The 19,047-nt window shown below is 44.3% G+C and overlaps 1 protein-coding gene across 9 annotated transcripts in view; it reads right to left on the bottom strand.

Annotated features, from left to right (window-relative positions):
- The window catches only part of LOC144929079 (kalirin-like), a 130,726-nt gene that overhangs the window by 66,139 nt on the left and 45,540 nt on the right, over positions 1-19,047 (bottom strand). For 8 of the 9 annotated variants that reach the window (XM_073305149.2, XM_078854786.1, XM_078854783.1 and 5 more), the window contains 5 exons: positions 13,839-13,905; positions 12,466-12,569; positions 4,524-4,593; positions 2,432-2,518; positions 1,446-1,538 (listed from right to left, as the gene is read on the bottom strand). In XM_073305149.2, coding sequence (XP_073161250.1) covers positions 1,446-1,538; positions 2,432-2,518; positions 4,524-4,593; positions 12,466-12,569; positions 13,839-13,905 — 421 coding nt within the window. The remainder of the gene's footprint in view (positions 1-1,445; positions 1,539-2,431; positions 2,519-4,523; positions 4,594-12,465; positions 12,570-13,838; positions 13,906-19,047) is intronic. The other variant, XM_078854784.1, reaches the window with a different exon arrangement.

Raw genomic sequence — 19,047 nt, 5'->3', positions numbered from 1 at the left:
GGATAGCTACCCACAGTGCAACGCTCCGGAAATCGACGCTTGCCTCGGTACTGTGGAAGCGCTCCGCCGAGTTAATGCACTTAGAGCATTTTCTGTGGGGACATACACACTCGAATATATAAAACCGATTTCTAAAAAAACGACTTCTATAAATTCGACCTAATTTCGTAGTGTAGACATACCCTTATAGACAAATGCAATTACTTTTTTGCAACTAATACAGTTACCAAAGAGTAGGCTGATGGCAGTCAGTTTCATATGCTAAGTAGCTTAAACAAAAACTAAAAAAACCACCAGTAGCTTTATAGATTATGGGCCAAATTTCAGAAGTGATTCAAGTTGGGCAACTAAAATTAGACACCCCAGGTTAGATTTTAAGAGATGATGAGCAGCAAGAGTGGTGGAAGAAGTCAAAAAGAGCCGTGGGTGCTCAGAATCCTTGAAAAATCATGTCATGTGTCCAAGTTGGACTCATAAATTAGACAAAAATTTGGATCTATCCGTTTCTCTTCCTGGGGCATGGGATATCAACGTACAGAAGCTCAGTCACATCTGTTAAAAGCATTTGCCTTCATTCAGTGCCAGTCTGTGCTGGTGATATTTCTAGATTGGTTTATTCCACTTAGAGCTGGCCAGAAAACAGGAATGTTTACAGTGGGCATTTCCATAGGAAAAATCCTGATTTGAAATTTTCTTGTCAGAAAATAACTTACACCCCATAGGAAAATTTGAAACATTAAGGAAGTGTATATGTAAGGGGGAAATTAGCTATTTTCTCTAGTGACTGTTTTCTACCTTTTGCTAGTTTTATTTTCTAGGGGTGGAAAAAAGTTAGCAATGGGCATTTTCCCCACAATTATGAAATGAAAAATTTAAAGTTAGGTTCCCATCAAGTTGTTCATTCCCCCCCACCCCCCAACATAATTCATCAAAATGAGATTTGATTTAAAAAAAAAAAAAACAAAAAAGACACCACACCTCATTTTCAATGAAGACTTTTTTTTTTTTTAAAAATGAGAAACCTCAAAAGCATTGATCAGCTAATTTCAATGCAACTCATGTAGAACATCCCTAAACCTTTAATTATTCTAGCAAGACTGGGTAAAGCAACTGAAGCGTCTCAAAAAACGAAGACTGACATACAGAAGACATTAGCCATCATCAGCTACCAAGCTCTGTTCTCAGAGATGTCCTAACTGGGGCCCCTCTGCTGGCTGAATGTCTGTCTGCAGACAAACAAATATTGTAGGGGCTAACGCAGAACTTCCATTAACTTTTCACTTGAGTTAAAGAGATGGTTAATTACAACATACCCATAAGATAATTTTAAAGTCAAATTTTAAAGAGACAAACCTAATAAGTTAAAATGAAATTCAGACTGATTCGAGTCTAATGCAAGATTAAAACTATCCATTGTTTAACCTGAATTGCATCTTTACACTCACCTTGAGTAGAAGCTGGTACTTGGTTATTCTTTGAATCGGTTTGATTAAAAAGTCACTTAGGCTTAACCGTTGGTTTATTTCTTGTTGTACCTCCTAAAAAGGAATATTAAATTATAACAATATTAAGAAACAACAAACCACATGAAGACATTTATAGCTATTCTATTAGCAAAGACAGGAAACAGGACACGGTAATTGACACACTCAAAATAAAAAGAAGATTAAGAATAATTTTCTGCCAGAGCAAGAGGACATTTTAGAAAACCAAAGGATTTCAAAAATCTGTAAGTGTCCCTTTTTGGCATGTACTGGGCAAAATACTTGGAAGCTAATTTAAATACTTGGGATTCATTTTCAGTTTGAGCTGGTAGAGTAGGAATTGAAGATCTGGAGACTGCTCTTCCCATTATAGTCGGGTAATGGCCATGAAGAAATCCTGAAGAGCATGAAAGGTTGCAGTGACATACCCTTTAATGAAATGAAGCACCATTCCTTTTTGCATTATAAAGTGTGGATAGCCCCAAAGACTTCCTGGAGTGAACACAAAAAGTCTTGGGGGGGGGGGAGATTAACTGTAAATCATCCAGCAGAACAAACCCCTAAACACCACAAAAGCAGTCAGCCAATTATTCAAACAAAATATACCCCACGCAAACTCCTGACTATTCTCTGCAAAGATCACAGGTGGCAAAAGCCATTTCAGACTAAGAGTGAGAAGAAAATGAATTGCATTTTGGGAACGCAATAGCCTCGTCATTAACTGGAAAGTAATAGAAGAATGGGAATTTGAGATATATATACACACAAGAAATTGCTTGAAAGATACTGTAAACAGAATATACTTGTATACAAGAATAAACTGTATCACAAAATCCTTTACCTTAGCGAAACAGAGCCAAAACCCATAGGTTTTTGAGTAATTTGCCTTTAACCTCACATGACAGATTTAGGTAGCAATAGTATATAGTGAATGTGGCCAACCTTACCTCAAAGTATGCATCATATTCAGCTACTACGTATTCTGATCGTGGTTTGTTTTGACAATACACCACATACATGTGTAATCTCCTCTCCTGTGAAGGCAAGATGCACAGGAACCTAGTAAGAAATTCACTACTATATTTTTATTAAATGATTGGAGTGGCAGAAAGATGCTAAAATTGTTCTGCTTGATCATGCTCATTTACAACGAAATCATGTAATGGAATCAGGTCTGTTCTAGCTGACCATGAGTCACTCCTTGATGAAAAACAATCAAGGCAATATTCCTCCTCCAATATAGGATATTTGCACAATGCAGCCCTGATCCTCTAAACACTCAGGCACTTGAGTAGCTTTACTTTGGCAAGTGGCCCCATTGAGTTCAACGGTGCGAGTCAAGTGCACCTATGTTTGACAGATGGAGGCTTTAAACAAGGGGCCAGATCCTCACTGCATGTAATTCAACATAGCTCCACATAAGATTTATGCTAGCCAAGGGTATGGTCCAGTGTTTTTACTTCTTGGTGTTCAGTTACTTTTAAAATAAGTTGGACAACATACTTTAAGTTAAAAACAACATGTACTTTTATTTTTTAAGCCAGGGGTGGACAAACTACGGCCTGCCAGCTGTTTTAATCCAGCCCTCAAGCTCCCACTAGGGCACGGGGTCTGGTGCTTGCCCCGCTCCGGTGCTCCAGTCAGGGAGCAGGTTAGGGGGCTGCTCCATGCAGCTCCTGGAAGCAGTGGCATGGCCCCCCTCTGCCTCCTACATGTACGGGCAGCCAGGGGGCTCTGCTCTGCACACCGTCCCCGCCCCAAACGCCACCCCCTAGCTCCCATTGGCTGGGAACCGCAGTCAGTGGGAGCTGCAGGGGCAGTACCTGCGGACAGGGCAGCACCTGCGGACAGGGCAGCATGCAGCACCACCTGGCCGCACTTCCACATAGGAGCCAGAAAAGGGACATGCTGCTGCTTCTGTGAGCCGCTTGAGGCAAGCGCCGCCTGGAGCCTACACCTGAGCCTCTCCCCGTGCCCTAATTCCCTGCCCCAGATCTGATCCCTCTCCTGCCCTCCGAACGCCTCAGTCCAAGCCTGGAGCACTCCGCTGCACCCCGGACCCCTCATCCGCAGCCCCACCCCAGAGCCTGCACCTGACCCCCAGCTGGAGCCTGCACCCCTTCCCACACCCCAACCCCCTGTCCCAGCCCTGATCCCCCTCCCACCCTCCAAACCCCTCGGTCCCAGCCCAGAGCACTTTTCTACACCCCAAACTCCACACCCACACCCCAGAGCCCACACCCCCATCTGGAGCCCTCCCCCACCCCCTGTGCCCCACCCTGAAGCTCCATCCCACATCCTGAACTAGTCATTTCTGGCCCCACCTCAGAGCCCCCACCCCAACTCCAATTTTGTGAGCATTCATGGACCACTATACAATTTCTATTCCTAGATGTGGCCCTCAGGCCAAAAAGTTTGCCCACCCCTGTTTTAAACATTATGGCAACCAATGATAAATTGTAAATTTAATGATAAAAACTATTCTTAAACACATGATCTTCAGAGTACACAGCATGCCATGTGCCAAGGTTATTTCAGTCTTGCACAATACAAAGTATTCCTAGCAGAAAAAATACAATGTTGATAACCAAATGAGAAATATTCCTGGAAAAATGTGTTTTTGCTCTCTGCACTTCAGCCAAAAATAAATAAATAGTACATGTTCAGCTTGTTGGTCCCAGAATACGAGATACAAGGAAGGTGATGCATATCTTTTATTGGACCAGCTTCTGATGGCGTAAGGGACAAGCTTCACAGAGCTCTTCCCTCAAGTCTGGAGAAAGTAAGCAGAGTATCTGAGCTATATACATGCTCAGTCGCGTCAATCCAAGTAGCAAATAGGTGGGGGGGGGGAGGAGAAGGGTGGCCTCTGGTTTTTATGATTTAGGGAAACTCAGCCATTCAGTAGCTGAGGAAACAAAAGTGTAAGCCTTATTTTATATCTGGATTGAAAGTGTTAATACATGAGCATAGCAATTCAACATGGTCAAACTGAATTTAGAAGGAAGAGACTTTTTCCGAGAACATAGAAACACTCACGTGTTTGATAAAAAGCTGTGCTAAACGCTCATGTTCCTGGAGACATTTTTCCAGTTCAGCCAGGAAAAAACTGAAAGTAAAAAGAAGATCAGCAATCCAGAATAGTTTCCCCTTCCTACCCCCACCACACCTCCCCCCGCACCCCTGACGGTATTGACATAATCTGTAACTATAGATAACTGTTATATATTTGCAGCAAATTTTGTACAAAGGATGTTGTGTAAGATGTCTATAGGAAGGTTATGATTTGCTGGGTATGATTATGCTATCTGTATTGTTTTTGTAGTAAAAGTTATGAATATATCAATATGTTTTGATCTTAAAGTAGCCTTAGTAAAGCATTTGGTCAGCTTCTTGAGAAAGGAATATGCAAATTAAATGCTCAATCAAGAAACACTTAACTGACAATGGATCTTGGAAGACTCCAATCCACATAAGAAGTCTTCCTGGGAACTTTCAAGGTAGCATGTGAGCAATGGCTGCCACCCATAAACAATTGAGTCACGCATAGTCATGTGACCTGCCTATGTGACGGCAAACTCCATTTTGCTGTAGTTTTCCAGAGTAAGAACGAAGAGGTGTTCTTACATCTGGAAGAGACTATAAAAGGCAGCTGCCTCATCTACATCTTGTCTTCAATCCTTCATACCTCTGGAGGGTTTTTGCTACAAACTGAAGCTCTGACCCATCCCAGACTGTGGATGTACTCCAGAGACTTGATTTGAACCTGCAGCTTATTCCATCACTGCTACAAGCCTGAACCAAGAACTTTGCCATTACTGTATATAATTTATTCTTTTTTACCAATTCTAGCTCTCATCTATATCTTTTTCTTTTTATCAATAAACCTTAAGATTTTAGATTCTAAAGGATTGGCAACAGCATGATTTGTGGGTAAGATCTAACTTGTATCTTGACCTGGGTCTGGGGCTTGGTCCTTTGGGATCAGGAGAACCTTTATTCTTTTACATGGGTATTGGTTTTCATAATCATTCATCCCTATAACGAGTGGCCCTGGGGGCAATGCTGGGAAACTGGAGTGTTTAGGCCCTGGTCTACACTACAAGTTTAGGTCGAATTTAGCAGCATTGGATCGATTTAACTCTGCACCCGTCCACATGATGAAGCCATTTTTGTTGACTTAAAGGGCTCTTAGAATAGATTTTTGTACTCTTCCCCCGACAAGGGGATTAGCACTGAAATCGACATTGCCGGGTCGAATTGGGGTAGTGTGGATGAAATTCGATGGCAGTGGCCTCCAGGAGCTATCCCAGAGTGCTCCATTGTGACCGCTCTGAACAGTACTTTCAACTCAGATGCACTAGCCAGGTACACAGGAAAAGCCCTGGGAACTTTTGAATTTCATTTCCTGTTTGGCCAGCATGGCGAGCTCATCAACACAGGTGACTATGCAGTCCCAGAACTGCAAAGAGCTCCAGCATGGACCGAACGGGAGATACTGATCTGATCTCTGTATGGGGAGATGAATCCGTGCTATCAGAACTCTGTTCCAAGAGACGAAATGCCAAAATATTTGCAAAAATCTCCAAGGGCATGATGGACAGAGGCTACAACAGGGACCTGCAGCAGTGCCGCATGAAAATTAAGGAGCTCAGGCAACCCTACCAACAAATCAAAGAGGCAAACGGCCGCTCTGGGTCAGAGCCCCAGACATGCCGCTTCTATGATTAGCTGCATGCAATTCTGGGGGGTGGGCTACTACTAGGCTACTACTAGGTGGGCTACTACTAGGTCCATGGACACCTGCAAGGGGGAGTCTCATGCAACAGGCATGAGGATTTGGGGGGCCAAGAAAGAGGGAGGATAGCGCACAGCAGGCAAGAGGAGAAACCATTCTCCCCGACAGCCAGGAACAGTTTGTCACCCAGGAGCCAATACCTTCCCAAGGCAGGCTCCTGGACCATGAACCCGGAGAAGGCACCTCTGGTGAGTGTACTTTTGTAAATATAATACATGGTTTAAAAGCAAGCATGTTTAATGATCGATTTGCCTTAAAGACTTGGGATGTATTCGCGGCCAGTACAGCCCCTCCTTTTAAATGGCCAACCCAATGGGTGCTTGGTATGGGAAAGGAGGGTGCTGCTGTTTGAAACCATTCCCACGCGTTATGAAGGTTGAAGCCAAAAGACTGTGGCTTACCATGGCTGCCTGCAAGCCAAATTATGTTGCCGGGCCCTGCATGTGTGATCTCTCATACCAAACTGGCATGCCCCCAACGTAAGAGGCAAAATACGACCTTGTACCAAAAGCACATGTGCTATGTAACGTTAAAAAGAGTCTACCCATTGTTCTCTAAAATGTGTCTTTAAATACTACTCTCCCTTTTTTCCCCCCTCCCGGAACTGCAAATGTTTTTACGCTCCTCCTATCATCTCCGTCCCAAAGGAGATAAGTCGGAAAAAAAAAACCCACGCACTTGCGATGAAACGTTCTGAGCTCATGCAGTACTCCTGCACTGAAAGAGCTCAGCAGAATGCATGGAGGCAAACAACGTCAGAGTCCAGGAAAGCAGAAAATGAACGCCTGGCCAGTCAAGAAACTGGTTTTCAAAGCTTCTCTGATGTGTAGCGTGCCCTGTTGTGCTCTTCTAATCACCATGGGTGTCTGGCTGTGCATAAGCAGTGGCCAGGCAATTTGCTGCAACCTCCCACCCTCCCATAAATGTCTCCCCCTTACTCACACATATTGTGGAGCACACAACAAGCAGCAACAATGGGAATATTGGTTTTGCGAAGGTCTAACTGAGTCAGTAAACTGCGCCAGCGCGCTTTTAAACATCCAAATGCACATTCTACCACCATTCTGCACTTGCTCAGCCTATAGTTGAACAGCTCCTGACTCTCCAGGGTGCCTGTGTATGGCTTCATGAGCCATGGCATTAAGGGGTAGGCTGGGTCCCCAAGGATAACTATAGGCATTTCAACATCCCCAACGGTGATTTTCTGGGAAGTAAGTCCCTTCCTGCAGCTGTTCAAACAGACCAGAGTTCCTGAAGACGTGAGCCTCATGTACCTTTCTTGGCCATCCCACGTTGATGTCGGTGAAACCTCCCTTGTGATACACCAGTGCTTGCAACACCATTGAAAAGTACCCCCCTTGCGGTTTATGTACCGGCTGCCAAGGTGGTCCAGTCCCAAGATAGGGATATGCATTCTGTCTGTCTATTGCCCCACCACTGTTAGGGAATCCAAACTGGATCCTGATCATAGCAGGCCCCACAGTAGATTTGCCCACTCCAAATTGATTCCTGACTAACCAGTAGCTGTTTGCTGTTGCAAGCTTCCAGGGGGCTATTGCCACTAGCTTCTGAACTGTGAGGGCTGCTCTCATCTTGGTATTCTTGCGCTTCAGGGCAGGGAAAAGCAAGTCAAAGTTCCATGAAAGTGCCCTTACGCATGCGAAAGTTTTGCAGCCACTGGGAATTGTCCCAGACCTGCAACACTATGTGGCCCCACCAGTCTGTGCTTGTTTCCCAGGCTCAGAATCAGCGTTCCATGGCATGAGCCTGCCCCATTGCCACCAGGATGTCCAAATTGCTGGGGCCCTGGCTTTGAGAGAAGTCTGTGTCCATGTCCTCATCACTGCGCTGCTGCCAACTCTTCGCCTGCTTTTGCAGGTTCTGGTTCTCCACATACTGCAGGATAATGCGCGAGGTGTTTACAATGCTCATAACTGCCACGGTGATCTGATTGCTCCATGATTGCTGTGATATGCTGTATGCAGGAGAGCAGAGTTGCAGAGGAAGTGGTGGCTGACAACGGAAGCCACAAGAATAGATCTTTATAGAGAACGATGAGAGGACCTGCAAAGTGGATTCATGAGAGCGGAGTTACAGCGGAAGCGGTGGAGGATGATGATTAGCACTGCGCACATTTCCTGAGGAAGAACACACGTACCCGGGAGCCCATGACAGACAACATGGAGAAATTCGCTATTGAGACAATAGCAGCAGAGCAGAGTTGCAGTGGAAGCGGTGGATGACGATGATTAGCAGTCCTACTGCACCGTCTGCTGCCAGAAGCACCCAGGACACAACAGCGGCGGTGTCCGTGAGCTGAGCTGAGCGGGCTGCACGTTTGCCGTGGTATGGCGTCCGTGCAGAAAAAAGGCGCAAAACGATTGTCTGCTGTTGCTTTCATGGAGGGAGGGGTGACTGACTACATGTACCTTAAATCACCCGCGACAATGTTTTTGCCCCATCAGGCATTGGGTGCTTAACCCAGAATTCCAATGGGTGGCGGAAACTGCAGGATAGCTACCCACAATGCACCGCTCTGTAAGTCGATGCTAGCCACAGTAGTGAGGATGCACTACGACTTAATGCGCTTAGTGTGGACATATGCAATCGACTGTATAAAATCGATTTCTAAAAATGGACTTCTATAATATCGACCTAATTTTGTAGTGTAGACATACCCTAAGGAAATTGCTTGTGTGACTTGTAGTTAGCCAGTGGGGTAAAACCAAAGTCCTCTCCATTTGGCTGGTTTGGTTTGCCTTAATAGTAAAGGAATTCCAGTGTAGGGCTGTAACTGCCCTGCTCTAGGCAATCTGTCCTGAATTGGCAAGCTCAGTTGGACCCCACCAGAACCAGCACCATTACATCCATAATTATCCAATCAAGCTAGAGAATTCCACAACAACTGAACGAGAGGGGGAAACCTGGCTTTTTCCTTTAGGTCCATGTTACACCTATCAAAACATTGTTGGGATTGGGGGTGGTGGGGGAAGGAGGGGAGAGAGGAAAAAAAAGTCAGGGAAATCAGTTCTTGGATTTTAAGTGTTCACTTTTACTCTGTTCTGTGGTTTTCATTAGAGATGGTTGAAAAATGCCAAGAGACTCTCTGCAGAAGTTTGGAGTTATTTAAACCCCCCAACATTAAAAAAAAAAAAAAAACATTTACCAAAAACAACTTCTGAAAACTGAAAATTGAAATTTAAAAAAGGTACAGTTGGACAAAACCATGAAGAGTTTTGACCAAAATGAAAACTTCTGTAGAAAATCTTTCATTTTTTGTCTAAGGCTATGTTTAGTCACTAAACATTTTGACTACAAACTAACTAGAGCTGGTCAAAAGTTATCGGTGTCTAAGTTTCAGAGTAACAGCCGTGTTAGTCTGTATTCGCAAAAAGAAAAGGAGTACTTGTGGCACCTTAGAGACTAGACTAACCAATTTATTTGAGCATAAGCTTTCGTGAGCTACAGCTCACTTCATCGGATGCATACTGTGGAAAGTATAGAAGATCTTTTTATACACACAAAGCATGAAAAAATGGGTGTTTACCACTACAAAAGGTTTTCTCTCCCCCCACCCCACTCTCCTGCTGGTAATAGCTTATCTAAAGTGATCACTCTCCTTACAATGTGTATGATAATCAAGTTGGGCCATTTCCAGCACAAATCCAGGTTCCCCCCCCCACAAACCCACTCTCCTGCTGGTAAGTCACTTACTACAGGACAGGCCTAACAAAGAAAACAACAGAACGCTACTAGCCGTCACCTTCAGCCCCCAACTAAAACCCCTCCAACGCATTATTAAGGATCTACAACCTATCCTGAAGGATGACCCTGAAGCTGCCATTGTCCGTGGTTCCCTGTTCCTGGCCAATGGGAGTTGCGGGGGGCGGTGCCTGCAGGCGAGGGCAGAGCATGAAGCTCTCTGCCCCCCTTCTCCAGCGGCCGCAGGGACATGGTGCCAGCCACTTCCAGGAGCGGCATGGGACCAGGGAGCCTGCTTTAGCCACGCTGCATCATGGGGCTGGCAATCCCATGGGCCAGACTGAAAGCCCTGACGGGCCGGATCTGGCCTGCGGGCCATAGTTTGCCCAACCCTGTGTTAAAAGATGGAGAGAGATTTCTGTTAATGATTTCTAGTTTATCTATAGTTCTATTGATTTCTTATTGTAATGGAATTTTTGAAGTGCATATCCCTGCCCTGTGAGGCTGGCACAAGATAGCATTAACTCTAAGTCCATTTGCGTCAATATGGGATTTTCAATACAGAAGATCTAGAGGAAATCTGACCTTACTTAGAAAGTCTGGGTAACACTTGACTATTGAATTCAGACATTTATTCCTCTAATCAGGCACCTTGCAACATTTAATTAAAAAAAAAAGAATTTGTTGAAACTCAATTCAGTTAAGGCAAGCTCTGCAGCAGTGAGCTGTAGCTGCTGAATGTTTATGAATGCCAGAGTTGAAATGCACTTCAGAGTCAATGGGACTATTGTTCTCGTATGGTTAAAAAGCAGCAATAGTTGCTGCTCAAGGTTAAAAGCAAGATGCTGCTCACAGTGTTACATTGTAAATAACCTACTTCTGGGACTTGAAATAAGCATTTATCTTGGGCAGATTTCTGGGAGCTAGTGTCCAACAACACATCCCCACCCTGAGGAATCACAGAATATCAGGGTTGGAAGGGACCCCAGAAGGTCATCTAGTCCAACCCCCTGCTCAAAGCAGGACCAATTCCCAGTTAAATCATCCCAGCCAGGGCTTTGTCAAGCCTGACCTTAAAAACCTCTAAGGAAGGAGATTCTACCACCTCCCTAGGTAACGCATTCCAGTGTTTCACCACCCTCTTAGTGAAAAAGTTTTTCCTAATATCCAATCTAAACCTCCCCCACTGCAACTTGAGACCATTACTCCTCGTTCTGCCATCTGCTACCATTGAGAACAGTCTAGAGCCATCCTCTTTGGAACCCCCTTTCAGGTAGTTGAAAGCAGCTATCAAATCCCCCCTCATTCTTCTCTTCTGCAGGCTAAACAATCCCAGCTCCCTCAGCCTCTCCTCATAACTCATGTGTTCCAGTCCCCTAATCATTTTTGTTGCCCTTCGCTGGACTCTCTCCAATTTATCCACATCCTTCTTGAAGTGTGGGGCCCAAAACTGGACACAGTACTCCAGATGAGGCCTCACCAATGTCGAATAGAGGGGAACGATCACGTCCCTCGATCTGCTCGCTATGCCCCTACTTATACATCCCAAAATGCCATTGGCCTTCTTGGCAACAAGGGCACACTGCTGACTCATATCCAGCTTCTCGTCCACTGTCACCCCTAGGTCCTTTTCCGCAGAACTGCTGCCTAGCCATTCGGTCCCTAGTCTGTAGCTGTGCATTGGGTTCTTCCGTCCTAAGTGCAGGACCCTGCACTTATCCTTATTGAACCTCATCAGATTTCTTTTGGCCCAATCCTCCAATTTGTCTAGGTCCTTCTGTATCCTATCCCTCCCCTCCAGCGTATCTACCACTCCTCCCAGTTTAGTATCATCCGCAAATTCCAAAGCTTTCTTGTGTTTGACCCAACTCCTACGTCAGATTAGGAAACATGGACTGATGCAGCTTTTCCATGTACTGTTTTCTCTTTTCACATACGTGCACCATTCTTTCCACATCCATATCCAGGTTAGCCTGTTTCTGAATTCCAGTCTGAATCTTGTTTTAGTGGGACACATTGCATGGGCTGATTTTTGGAGGTATTGAGCATCCACAAGTCCCAGTATCAAACATTCTTAAATTAAGCCCAGTCAGATTCTTTGAGTGAAAGTTACCTTGAGCCCATTTTTATTTTATACGCCTACCATCCAATGACACCACAGTGTCAACATCAGGAACCTCCAGCATCAGGATTAAAACCACATTTTACAACCTAAATAAAAAGCTGCCATTGTTTTCTGAAGTGCTAGTACCCGCTGAAGTCCAGGGGAGTGGAGGGTACTTCGCAGCACCTCTGAAAATCATACCATTTTTATTTGGGACCCAAATAAAGCTCGCAAGTTTGGGCCTCAATGACTTGCACAAAGTCCATTCAAAGTAAATTTGGTAGTAGAGACAGGTATAGAACCCAGGCACCCTGATTTCCAATTCTCTCCCCTTTGGAGAAGTACAGTTGTCAAAGATATCTAAAAATCCAACTTACTCCTTGTGCCAGTCATAAATCTGGTGGATATTGCCAAATACAATCTTGTCTTTCCCTTTCATATCTTCAGTAACCCCTTTTTCTTCTATTCTCTTCATGAAGCCCTGTAGTATGAAAGATCAGTGATTAACTAATGGCCCAGCTGAATAATAATAATAATTTCATTTTTCAGGACAAGCACAAGTTACATGCCATAACTGGTAGAATCTCTTTCTTTAGAAGAAAACCAGGTACTTAAAACACATGTTATGCAGTTTAAAACCAGACACCCATCTTATATTTTAAAATTACACACTTGCCGTAAAAGAAAAAGCTATAAAGGGATTTATTCTGTAATTTCTCATAAAGGTTGTACAAATCTACTGTAATGTCACTAAAGGGACAAGTACAATTAAAAGTTACATAAGTGGTTTGTCCAAAATTCTTGGATTCCCTGATAAGTGCAAGAAGCCAAACTCGGCACAGATAAGATTCATTTATCAAAAAAAAAAAAAGAAAAGAAAAAAAAAGTACTTCTTGGGTGCACAAAATCATGTAGTAAATTTAGGGAGAGTCAGAAATGGAATGCTCAGAAGGCATGAGAAATCCTATTTGAGTCTTTGTAGCATTACAAATGTCGGTTTACGTTTACCTCACACTTCATTATCTGAGTAGGAGAACACATGAGTTCTAAAAGCTTGGAAGCCTTTGAAAGCCACCACTAAATTGGTTGGCAGCACTCACTGAGCTAATAAGTTTGAAAAAAGCAAAAGATTTTCCTAGAGGTCACAAGTTTTCAGTGCCTTTGTTTTTTGGTCCTCACCTTGGAGCAACTGGTGTTGTATGTGCTGAAAACCTCTATGTATCAATGGGGCACTCAAAACTTGAAGCATCCAAAATTAATGGACACTTTTGAAACTGATATAGTTCCTTTCATCCCAAAGAGTGTTACAAACAAATAACTCAGCTGCTACATATGGGCCTGAGATGAAGTTTGGATCAAGATACCAATTTTTAGAGGTGTTCAAATTTGGAACTTTGGTTTGGGCCCTTCTCTAAATAAAGAGAGTGCCATTATTAATCAGTTCCAGTTTCAGGTAGGATCTCTGTCTAATAGCAACAGGAGAATACAAGAAGTGCAAGAAGAAAAATCTATTCTTCATCACCTGGAAGACTATACTACAGCTGAAAGGATCTCATGTATCACAACCCAAGAGAAACAAGTCAGCCAAGATAAGCCTTTGCACACTTCATTGTAGGTTTTAAATTTAGTATTTAGAAACATTTACTTTAGGCACTTTTTAGCACAGTATCCAGTTAGGAAGACATCCTTTTGCTGATCTGAGCAATTACAACCAGAGTTTAAAGGTATTAAATTGACTTTTTAAACTCACCTCTACCACGATTCCCAAGTCTTTGACATAGTCTTTCTCAGTCTGCACCAGCTCATTTAAGACAAACCTAGATAAAAAACAGCTGCATCATTTCTCAATACAAGTTACTGCCTCTCCATCTCTCTCTCTCTCCCCCCCTCCCCACACACACACACACAGTTTCTAACCAAAGACTACATCCTTATTCCAGTTCACATGACCTAGTTCTCCCTCAACTCAGTTTCATGCATAGGTTCTAAAACAATTTTTTATAGTGGGGGTGCTGAAAGCCATTGAACCAAACTGTAAACCTGTACATAATGGAAACTACTTTAAACCAAGGGGTGCTGCTATACCCCCAGCACTCCTAGTTCCAGCACCTATGACTTCATGGCTCAATAGCTACTGTCTGATGAAAACTTAACCATGTCAGTTCAGAACATTCTTCATCTGTTCCACAGGTAGTGGAAATCCTTCTCACCAGGGTTTTTTTTTTAATCCTTGGGTAGAGACAGTCAGTTGGTCTGATTATACAGAACAAAAACAAAACAAAACACAAAAACACCAAACAAAAGCAGTTATTAATTCTAAACTGTTGTTCAAGAAGAGGTTGCACACATGTATTCTACGTAGGTATCTAAAACAGTACCCACAGGAGGGGGCTCTGAGTCTATTTAGATAGAGAAACCAATATAGCTTTCCTCAAGTTAGCACCGATCCTGAAGCAGTTGTAACTACATAGTACTGACTGAGTGAAGGTGTGCACAAAGGACCATGCAGCAGTCCTACAAATGTCCAGCATAGGGACATCCTTTAGAAAAGTCGCTGAAGTAGCTTGAGCTCTGTAGAGTGGGCCGACAGTCATAATATAGGAAGTAGTAATCCACCTGGAGATTACATGCACTGTAACAGCTTGACCTCTCATCCTGTCAGCATAAGAAATGAAAAGGACAAGGCAATAGCTTGAAGTGTTTGGTCCCATCTAGATAGAACACCAATATTCACCTTACATCTAGAGTATGCAGACATTCATTGAATGCAGCTTCAGGAAAAAAATTGGGAAGTATATTGTCTTGTTTAAATGAAATGTCAATACTACATATAAAATGTTTTGGATGTGGCCTCAAAGCTACTTTATCCTGGGGGGGCGGGGGTGGGGAGGGCGCAGAGAAGCAGCACATAAGGAGGCCTTGCCACTCTTCTGGGCAATAGAATAGTCATTGGGAAGGATGTCTGACAGATGGGGACTAGAACAGGTTGCCAAAGCTCAAATGGAGAACACATCAAAACAGCCAACACAATGTTGGAGGTCCCAAAGAGGTACTGTATCTTTAACAGGAGGAAAGCCAAACAACCCCTTAAAAAAAAAAAAATCTAGAAATCATGGGGCTGAGAGCCAAAGTTGGAGAGGAGGAGATGTCACCTGGCTAGGGGGATGGATAGCTGATATCACTGCTAAGTGAAACCTCAGGTTGCTTAGCGTAAGACCTGAGGATTTAAGGTGCAACAGGTACTCTACAATGTCCTGAATCTTAGCCTCTGTGGTTGTATTCCATGGAGATTGGACTATACAGAAAAAATGCTTCCATTTCGCCACATTGGTGGGTCTAGTGGATTGTTTCCTATTAAGCAACATTTCTTGAACTGCCACTTAAGTGATTAGGTCAAGCAGAAAAAAAAAACCTAACATCCATGTTGTGAAGTGCAGTTTGCTGGGATCTGGGTGCAAAATCTGTCCATGTTGCTGGGATGGCAGATCCATGAATAGGGGCAGAGTTGAGAGGCTGTGAAGATTAGAGAACTAGCACAGTGTTGCCAAGATGATTCCTATCATGCCAGATTGGTCATGACCCTTTTTCTATTTGAGTATATTCTGGGGGAGGAGTAGGATGGGGAGGAATGCATACATGAAATCTAGTCCCCTATCTAAGAAGAAAGGTACTGAATAGGGAGATTGAATGGAGATCCACTTGAGAACAAAATTGACACCATTTCTAGTTGTCCTTTATTGCGAACAAGAGGACTGTTGGAACACCCACATTTGGAAAAGGGCCTTGAAAACATTGTTCGAGGGAATCTCCTGCGATTTGGGCATAATCTCCTGCTGAGGGGATAAGCAGCCAAATCTGGGAGCCAAGTCAGTCAGTGGCAATGAGAGGAACACCTTTCCTGATGCAAAAAGAACCAAAGCTTCCTGACAAAGCTGATCAGATTGTGCCACTCCCTGTCAGTTTACGTAGTACATTGCAGTTGTATCGTCATGTAGTATCCAGAATGACAAGCCCTTGATGCAAGGGAGAAACGTGTGGCAAGCCCTGTGAAATTTCCCAGTCTGAGAACCGTGATATGAAGAGTCACTTCATGCTCCATCCATAAAGCATGGATTTGCAGCCACTCAAGATATGCACCTCAACCTATCAGAAAGAGACAAACGACTGTCTTGAATGGAAGCGGAAGGAGAGAAAAAAAGTGTACCTCCCCCCACCGCACTCCCTCCCCACACACTTGATTCATCCACCACTCCAGGGAACACAGGAGCACCAGAGGTACCTGGATCAACTTGTCTAAGGGTGTCTGTTCAGTTGATAGACTAGCTTTAGCCAAGTTTGAAGGGAGCACACATGCAGCCGGCATATGTCGGATCACATAAGGCTCAGTGGTCTCAGACATGCCCAGACCATGTGGTGGGATGTGATCCAAGGGACAGGCACAGGTGGTGAATGGCCTGAAACCTACAGTGAGGGAGGAATGTCATCGAGCTTGTAGAATCAAATAGTCCCCACATAGAAAATATGGCCCTAATCTGGATTTGCCTTTATGCAGCATGAGGCTCAGACAAATCAAGAAATGGACGATGAACTGAACATGCTGTTTGGATTTGCCCTGCACCATCTAATTGTCCAAATATGGGAAGAGGGGAATTCCCTTCTTCCTCAAAGAGATCACCACCACCAGGAACATGGTGAATACATACAAGAATGACAGGCCAAAGGGAAGTATTGTGTATCAATAGTGTTGACCTGCTACTGCGAATCTCTGGAACCTCCATGTGACAATTCCACCAAGTCACAGGCAGTAGGCATCCTGGAGATCAAGGGCAGCAAACCAGTCTGTCCTAGATGGCAGTGAGTGATTGACACTAGAGAGACCATGCAAAATCTTATGTGCTTGATTAACTTGTGGAAATTTCAAGGATCCAGTATGGAGTGGAGATCCACCTTGGACTTCAGGGATCAGAAAATATAATGAGTAAAACCCCTTTCCCTGATGTGGATGTGGGAACTTCTTCTATAGCCCATAGAGAGAGCAGAATCTGAACTTCTTGACAGAGCATTGACTCATGAGTTTGGTCCCTGAAAAGGGACAGGGTAAGAAGGGTGATTGGAGAGGAATTGGATAGAATATTTCCGTCTCACCAGTCGTCCATTGTTATAGCTTCCCAAGCATTGAGGAAGTGGGACAATCCATCCACACATGGAGGGAGGGGAAATCATAGGAAGATTGCTGATTACAGTATTGCTGTCCTCAAGGAAGAGGTCAAATAGGCTGCTACCCCCAAGAATGACTGAAGAGGAGTGTGCTGTGTTGTGGAGCTTGAGGGTCTTCTGTGATGTGCACTTCTGTCTTGAAAACTCGTTCTAACTTGATGGGTACATAAACTGCCTCTAACACTCGTGTTGATACTCCTGTTGATGTGGTCTGTATTCACACCACTTGGGTGCTCGAGCATAGACCCCTAAGGAGCCAAAAAGGGTACCCAGAGAGCCCTTAAATGAATGTAAAGTCTCATTGGTCTTCTCTGAAAACAAAAAACAAAAAGTCCATCAAAACTATAGTTTGTTGAGTGTCTGGGGCTATGTCTGAGTTCTGCAACCATAAGGTTTTCCTCACTGCTATTGCAGAGGCCATTATCCTAAAAAGTGTCCAGTGTATCAAATACAGACTGGGGGCGGGGGGATGTTTTGCCTATGATGCAGCCTTCAAGGAAAGCTCTGAACTCCTTCTGTGATTCCTCCAGAAGTTTGTCAGTAAACCTAGACATAGCCAAATACAACTTTGTAAACAGGGATGGTAACGGTATCTGCTGGTTTGCTATGTGCATCTGGAGAGAGGATGTGGAATACATTTTTCTCCCGAACAATTTGGCCCTTTTTCACTGGGGGTTGATTTAAGTCTTCCTGGACACGATCTCTCATTGGCAGCTGTAGCCACCAAGGAATTTGGAGCAGGAAGAGAAGAAAAAGCATGCAAAGTCTTCCAACAGGATATGATAATGTTTGTCTGTGAGCTCAGCTGTGGGAGCTAAAAAAGCTGGCATGTGCCATAAAGTCTTTGCTAGATCTAGAAGAGAGTGTCATTAAATCAAGAGGGCTACCCCTTCCAGGGGCAGACAACTGGAGAATGAATACCAGTTTTGTGTGTTTCTCTTGTACAAGCTCAACTTCTATGCTTAAAACTGCTTCCATTCTCCTCAGCAGGTCTTGAGAGCTTAAAGTCCTCAGGGACCAGAGAAGAGGAGTACGGCATCATCAGGTTTTCAGGTGAGGAAAGGCATAGGTGCAGACTCCAGGGGTGCTTCAGGGCTGAAGCATCCACAGAAAAAAGGTAGCAGGTGCTCAATTACTGGCAGCCGCATGGATCAGTGCCTTCCATCCCTAGCGGCGCTGCTGATAAGCTCCTGCCCCTCCCTCCCCATGCCTCCCACACACTGTGGATTAACTGTCCAGTGGCATGCAGGAGGTACTGAGGGCGAGGGGGAGGAGCGGGGAGAGGAAGAAATGGAGTGAGATGGGGCTTGGCGGATGGGGTGGAGTAGGAACAGGGCCTAATGCGGAGCGGGGATCGAGCACCCCCAAGGAACAGAGGAAGTTGGCACCTATGAGGAGAGGGACAGGTGAACTGGAGCAAAGTGATCCTCCTAGGGGGATGAGTGGGGGGAAAAGGAATTTGCTCCTCCTACAATGGGTGCCCTCATAGCACTGGCTGCTCAAGGGGAACAATATCTGCATGTGCTTTCAACCTAGACAGCTCTGAAAGTGGCCTTGCTGGATGGCCTAGTGACCTTCCCCTTGACAGGTTCAGTGAGTCCTGCCAGAGGGAAATAAACACTCCAGGGATTCAGCCATTACAGAAGAGCAGAAGACATGGTGACCAGTCGGTGCTAGGCCATGACAATCTGTCTGTGCTTTTTCAGATGCTCTTACTACCAATGTTCTCCTTATAGAGTTGG

This window comes from Lepidochelys kempii, chromosome 11 (genome assembly GCF_965140285.1).
Source record: "Lepidochelys kempii isolate rLepKem1 chromosome 11, rLepKem1.hap1, whole genome shotgun sequence".
NCBI lineage: Eukaryota > Metazoa > Chordata > Testudines > Cheloniidae > Lepidochelys > Lepidochelys kempii.
This window is presented reverse-complemented; position numbering and strand designations above follow the sequence as displayed.